General features: G+C 51.9%; 1 protein-coding gene across 2 annotated transcripts; it reads right to left on the reverse strand.

The window, feature by feature from the left end:
• Positions 1-2512: 2512 nt before the first annotated feature.
• LOC112897238 lies at positions 2513-5820 on the reverse strand. Of its 2 annotated transcripts, none has more exons than XM_025965494.1 (4): positions 5686-5820; positions 3768-3838; positions 3309-3543; positions 2513-3230 (listed from the first exon to the last, which is right to left on the reverse strand). In XM_025965494.1, exons 1-4 carry the CDS (start codon positions 5803-5805, stop codon positions 3027-3029), a joined length of 630 nt encoding a protein of 209 aa, XP_025821279.1. In that variant the 5' UTR covers positions 5806-5820; the 3' UTR covers positions 2513-3026. The 2 variants fall into 2 exon arrangements, with proteins under 2 accessions (XP_025821279.1, XP_025821278.1); XM_025965493.1 differs by having other exon boundaries at positions 4360-5814.
• Positions 5821-6835: the final 1015 nt, after the last annotated feature.

The following is a 6835-nucleotide window of genomic DNA, read 5'->3' on the forward strand; positions in this document are numbered from 1 at the left end:
AGACCGGGGCCGCGGGGGTTCCCCGAGAGCTCCTCAGCCTTCCTGGGGACGTGAAGGCCCCGGTCCTAGAATAGCACGGGGAGGGTCCGGAGACCACGGTCCCAGCTGTCAGACCCGGGCCGTATGGCACGTCCCCCAGAAGGCAAAAGGGGAGATTACAAATTGTGATACGCCATGGGCCTGGACACCCTAGCAGGAGGTACCCCTGTCTGTATGTACCGACACACTTGTTCTTCTAACTGTAAGAAATCTCAACTCGATCTAGCTTCAAAACCTTGTTGTTCCGTCTTGGGACGAAGTGCAGCAACCGTTCTGTGCATTATAAAACTCATCTTCACCCTCGAAAGAGATCTTTTGACCTTGGGGATGCAACTCATAAAACCGGCAAAAGGTGTCCAGAGACACCGGACCACAGAAGGTCCTCACAGCCCAGAAAAATTTTGACAACTGAATGAGGGCATTCAGTGTCAAGTGATGCATCTTGACGTTGTATCTGGCCAGGATCTCAGGAAAAGAGAGATCGAACGGAAAGCGCAATCCAGCAATGAAAAAATCATGAAACACAACATTTTCGCCTTCGAGTGGATTAGGGGTATCCTCATCCTCCGGAGGCGGCACTCCCTTGCCTTGAAGTAACCCTTGTCAACATAAAAGTTTATAAGCTTCTGTAACACCAGTGATGCTCCAAATCGAAGGGTCACCTCGGGTTTCTCACGGCCCATAAGATGAGAGAGATCAGCGTCCACTTGAGACAAGTCCTCCTCGTCCCCCGAGTTCTGAATCTAGTCCTCGACTGCGGAGCTAGCTTCCTCACCTTCGACAAGCTTAGCAGTCTCTTTCTCATGAGCCATCCCTAAAAAGAAAAACGAAACTAAGTCCAAAGAGTAACAGCCCATAAAGCCAAGAAAAAAAAACCTTTGATTCACTTACAAAGTTCAAACCGAAATGAAAAATTCCCTCACAAAAGTAACGCCGAATCAGCTTATGACGCATTGCAGAAGAAAAGAAAATCGAAGATTCTTATCAAAAGAAAGTGGGAAAGCAACTCCCCCCCCCCCCACGATATACGGGGGTAAAAAGGAACAGTAATGACCGGCGGTAAAACCGAGAGGAAGTCCAAACGTTATCCAACAAGAACCCGATACGTAAGCAAGAATGACCTTTGGCTCGTGCCAAGCTCCGACGTCCGGGGAGACATTTTCTCACGAAGGTTAATTGGCAATCTTTTTTCATGGTTTCAGACCGTCGGAGTCGGCCCTCGCCCGCGAGGGGCTACTGTTGGGATCGCCACCTTCGAAATGGTCTCGCCAAAGGTTACATTGAGCATAGGAACCTTCGGGAGTTTGGAGAGCATTACACAACCTCTTCTTGTTGCAGGATAAGCCCCTCCTCAGGTAATCGAAGGTTCATGAACGTCATGCTGAACGCGCGAAGGTTCCCGCGCACAACCTTCAGGCAAGGGTGACATTGAAGGTCGAGGGCGAGTTCCGGATGACGAAGGAAGCACCTGCACGACCTTCGACGATGACGGGATCTCAGCAACAGACCAGAGGATGAGGCGAGCGCGTGATGGAAAGCCGAGGGTCTCGTAGAACCTTCGACATCATATGAAAAGTGTGATCTACCTTTGGAGTCACATGAGAGGCGTGGTCTCTTTGTAGTGACCGGAAATGACGAATATTTTGTGGATATGCTGAATAGGTAGGAGCATTTCCAAAACCATGTAACGGAACGGAGGTAGAGGGTATCTGTAATTGGGATAATTTTTTAAACACTGTTCCATTGAATCAGAACACCATTTTCCACTTTTCTATTTGAAAAAATTATCCTTCCATCGAGTCAGAACACCATTTTCCACTTTTCTATTTGGAAAAATTATCCACTTTTCTATTTGGAAAAATTATCCTTCGGATCCCAACATGATGTTTCTACGCGAGGCATCTCCAACAGCCGTTCTACTTCTAGCTACATCATTACTACTACCATGCAGGAATCAGGAACGTCTTGGCAACAAAACAAACACGTTCGTCCCGGATTCCAGTCATCCTACCCTGCAAGTTTCCTAAGAAACGCAGGCATGCACGCAGAGGTTGTTGCACAATGAACAATCCGTACATATTGTTTACAAAGACTTCAGGCTAGATAAACAAACGCATAAGTTAGTCCAGCAACCGAGAGATCAAAAAACTGGTGGTACTCTTGCTTAACTGCTATAAGTTCTGGAGTACATGCTAAACATCACATGACAATAAGTACACAATCAAGCTGCTGGATCAGAACGCATGGAGCTGCACACGTTATGCAATTGACATCACCCTATCAAATACTTCGAACTCAGAAATACAATTGACAGCACTGCTACATTATATGTACAGTAAGCACGGAAACTAAGAACAGGTATTAAGGCATTTCACAACCATTAATGAAGATTGCAAATTTTGTCTTTGTTCCCTTCTTTCTTCTTGAACTTTATTTTCAGCTCTAAATGAATACTGCCTCAGAAGCACCTCTCTCATAGAACCATGAGTCCTCATTCCGGGGATAGATTATGCATATGCATGCAGTTGACATCACACTACCAAAACAATTTGAGCTCATGCATACAGACAGCATTGCTACAGTATATGTACAATAAGCACAGAAACTAACAGGTCCAATTGGAGGTATCCAAATCGTCGTCCCATCCAGACCCCCCACCCCAATACCCCCCTCTTCTTTGTTGTTCAACCTCAAGAGAGTGACCACATGCATTTCTTCTACTCTACATTCTACAAGAACAAGAGAAACTGCTGCCTCAGAAGGCACATCTCTCATCCAACCATTAGCCCTCCACACAAGGATTAACCTTAACATTTTGGTGACAGACATCACGCCTACTTTGCTATCACAGGGCAGCCCATGTTTTCATCATGAGACATGAGTAACAACCATCCAGATTATCCAGATCCTTTTACATCTGGCGACAAGCTTGTGATGACACATACAGATCCTACTACTATGGTACTTCAGCTAAATACTGTCATTACCTATACTCTCAGGGCCAACTGATCCTGCCATGAGATCTTCCTCTTCCCAGCTCGCCCCACTGGGCTCCGGGCATCCCAGAATGCAGGAATCCGTACCTCACTAGGGCCAGCAGCAGCATCTTCCATCGGGTACCTCCTCACCTTGTTGAAGCCTAGAGGCTCCCGGTAACCATGATGGTCACCCATTTCCATCTCCTCATAACCCTGAAATGAGACAGACCAGTCCAGATAACAAAATTCACAGATATTGCAAGAGGTGAAATGGTTTATCACAAATATTACCGGCTCACAGGCCTCATTAAGGTCAATCACTAGAGATGCCCTTGGAGAATCATCTTGTCTCCATTGCAGCAGCTGGCTTCTGCTGGAACTCCCAATGGCGTGAACCGACCGGTGCTGAGCGTCATTGGCCCAAGCAGCAGTGCGACATGCAGGCCGCATTGCTGGATTCCTCACTCTACAAACAATCGTCTGAGATGGGTTTTCAGACATGGATTTGTATCTCTTCCGCAAGAATCTGCAACAGCATGAGTTTACACTAGAAATTAGAAACACACACACACACACACACAGAGTATCAAATAACACACACCCACACGAGAGAGAGAGAGATCACATAACACACACACAGAGATATCACATAACACACAGAGAGAGAGGTATCACACATACATACAGATATCACATCACAAACATACACACGTAGATATAAAGCAAAAAATGGTATGATCGGAGGATTACTTGACTTCAGCCAATAGCCTCTGCTTGTTGAGCCTCTCCATGTGCAACCTTCTCTTCTTTGCTTGAGCTTCCTGAGCAAATAAACATGAACTAATCATCATCCGATACCAGGACGTGAGATAATAAATCAACAAAATAGTGGAAGTTCTAATGCGTCCAACAAATGAATTGCAAATCACAGAGATGTAACCAAGAAAAAAGTTAGCACCGTCAAGGAAAACTCTATTTGCGTGTTCCTCTTTCAAAATTACGGCCGCAGGCCCAAATCAACCTCAAACGCAGTAACGAACAGGTTGAACCTAGGAAGCACAGCAGATCCACAAGAAACTCTGACAAAAACCGCCGAAAAGAACAAGGCCACACACAGGATTCATAAAACCGCAAGGATAAAAAATAACGCAGATCGCGCAGCGCAGAACTCACGGGATGAGCCAGGGGTTGAAGAAGCGCCCAACAAATCCCCAAAAAACCACAGATCAAGCGCAGCTCCAGAACGATCAGCAGCAGCAAACACCCCCCCCCCCAAAAAAAAAACAGATTAGGCGAGATCAGATCGTCCTCGACAGGAGGTTGAAGAAGAGAAGAGAATCACCTTGACGAGCTCCTGGTAGTCATGGAGGAGGGCCTGGTACCTGAGCCTGGCCCTGTACGCCGCCTCGTCCCCGGAGCCGCGGACGGGTCCGTGCGCGCGCGAGAAGAGTGGCGGCGGGCGCGGCGGCGGCGCCCCTGCCGCTGGCTGGGCCAAGACGACCCTGGCCTTCTTGCCGGCCGCCATGGCCGCCTAACCTGGCCTCGCCGGACCTCAGCTGCTCAACTCCTCAATCCCCCAAAACCCGCAAGAAACGGAGCGCGGGGGAGGAGAGGCGAGGAGGAACCGAAGAGGAAAAGGCGGAGCAGGGGGGAGGAGGAGAGGAGATAGGACCGAGGAAGGAGACGACAATATCGAGTAGAAATAAAGGCGAGGAGGGAGGTGGGGGAAGTTTCTTGCCCGGCCGCAGCCCGGCTGCTTGCTTTCTCTCTCTCCTGCCGCGGGCGGCGTGTGACGGGGAGAGCTCTCGGCTCTCCTCTGACCTGACCCATGGGGGGTGAGGCGAGGCGAGGTCGAAAACCCAAAAAGGCCCATGGATTGGTGGCAACAGGAGAGGCCGGCCGGGCGGGGGCGAGTCTGGGGAGCCGAAGCACGCATGCCCGGCAGGCAAGAAACGCCACCGACCGTCTGGCTGGATGGAGTTTCAACTCTCTCGTCTGGTTTCTCTCTCCACCCATCATCATCCTATCAGCAGCGGCGGCGGTGGTGGTAGACGGGGTGGGTGGGCAGGCGGTGGTAATGGTGTGTGGACGGTAGCCCGGGGGGGGGGGGGGGGGGGGCGAGCGGTGTGGGAGCGGTGCTGTCTCGTCTCGCCCTCGCGCTCCAGGGCTCAGGGCTGGGCCCTGCCCTGATTCGGCTTGCTTCCACGCATCCCCTGGAGGAGAGGGGAGGTCTGGGCATGCTTGGGTCTGCGTGCGCTCTCCCTCTCTCTCTCTCTCTCCCATCTTCTAGAGACGGGGAAGAGGGAAGCAGGTGCCGTGATGGCGTCAATGAGGGGGATGATGGATGAGGCGTAGCACGCGACCGTCCACCGGGGGCACCACCGTGCACGCCTGTGCGCCCGCCCCTTTTTTCCTTCCGCCGAGTCGCTCTCGCCGCTGTTTCTCTCTCTAGAAAAGTCACTCTAGTAGGGAGGGAGGAAAAAGTCATGGTGCCGTTCTCTCTCCTCCCGCCTCGCCTCGCCTCCACGGATGGCCGTGTTTGCGTCGTCCTTCCTCCATCCTCTTCGGATGCAGAGGGAGAGAGAAAGGGAGTCCCATGCCAGCGGTTGTAGAGAGAGAGGGGCGAACGGATGGACACGGACAAGGTGGGGTGGGGACTCGGTTGCACCTGTACGCGTCGATGGAAGCGCAGGAATGGATGATGTGCTGTGCAGTACGGTGCCGCTGTGGCCTGTGGAGAGGGGAGGAGGGGGACGCACGGTAGGTGCGTAGGTGGTGGCCGCATCATCACGCCCGCAGGCTTCTGTTTCTCCCCTGCCAATTAAATACTCTCACCACCTACCTTGTTCGCTCGCTGCGTGGTGGGAGATTACCTTGCTGCCCCTAGCTGTACCGTCTCAGGAACGCAGATGGGGATTGGCTTGGAATTCTGTGAGGATGGCGATGTGCACGGCGGCACGGGATGGATGGATAGGCTGTACGGTGGTAGGGCAGTGGCTACTCCAAAAACCACTCCGGTACTCTCGTGGAGCGGCTTTTTCTTTCCTAAGAACATAGCTCATCTTGTTATTTAATATATATTAAAAAAATTAAATGATCATATTATTCTTATCTATTTTTTCTCAAATCTTTCTATTTTTCTACACCTCCTATTCCCTCTCTCCTTATCCATTCTTCCTCCATACGCCCTATAGGCTGTCGCCCCGCCTCCCCTACCGGACGTGTGTGCCTGCCACCGGAACCTCCGCCCTCCTCCTCTCCCTCCACCCCTGTTGCCGGCACCTCCGCCCTCCTCCTCTCCGTCCTACCGCGGCCCGTGGCACCTCCACCCTCCTCCTCTCGCTCCTGCCGTGGCACCATCGTCACCTTCGCGCGGCCATCCCCTCCACCACCGTGCGCTCCTATGGCCGGCCGGGCACCGCGACGCACTCCGGCGGTCGTTCATCCCCACCGCAGCCTCGCACTCCTGCGACCATCCTTCACCACCGCCACGCGATCCCGTGGCCGGCTGTCTCCTGATGATGCCGCCATGCTCCCACGACCATCTAGCTCTGTTCGCGCCACTCTCGGAGGGCAAAGGTGGCAGGTGAGATGGAGGAGCCGGAGGAGCCACGCGGAGCCACATTTTGTGGCTCCTCCTCCACCAAACAGCTCCACAGAACGCGATTTCAGGAGCTTCTCCAGTGGAGCCGTCGTGGAGCATCCCGTTTGGCAGGGCTCCGCATGGTGCTGGAGCTAGAGCCGGTTTTGAAGCTCTGCCAAAGAAGCTCGGAGTAAGGGCAGGGTACCCCTAAAAATTTCAATATTCAATATCAAAT

This window comes from Panicum hallii, chromosome 6 (genome assembly GCF_002211085.1).
Source record: "Panicum hallii strain FIL2 chromosome 6, PHallii_v3.1, whole genome shotgun sequence".
NCBI lineage: Eukaryota > Viridiplantae > Streptophyta > Magnoliopsida > Poales > Poaceae > Panicum > Panicum hallii.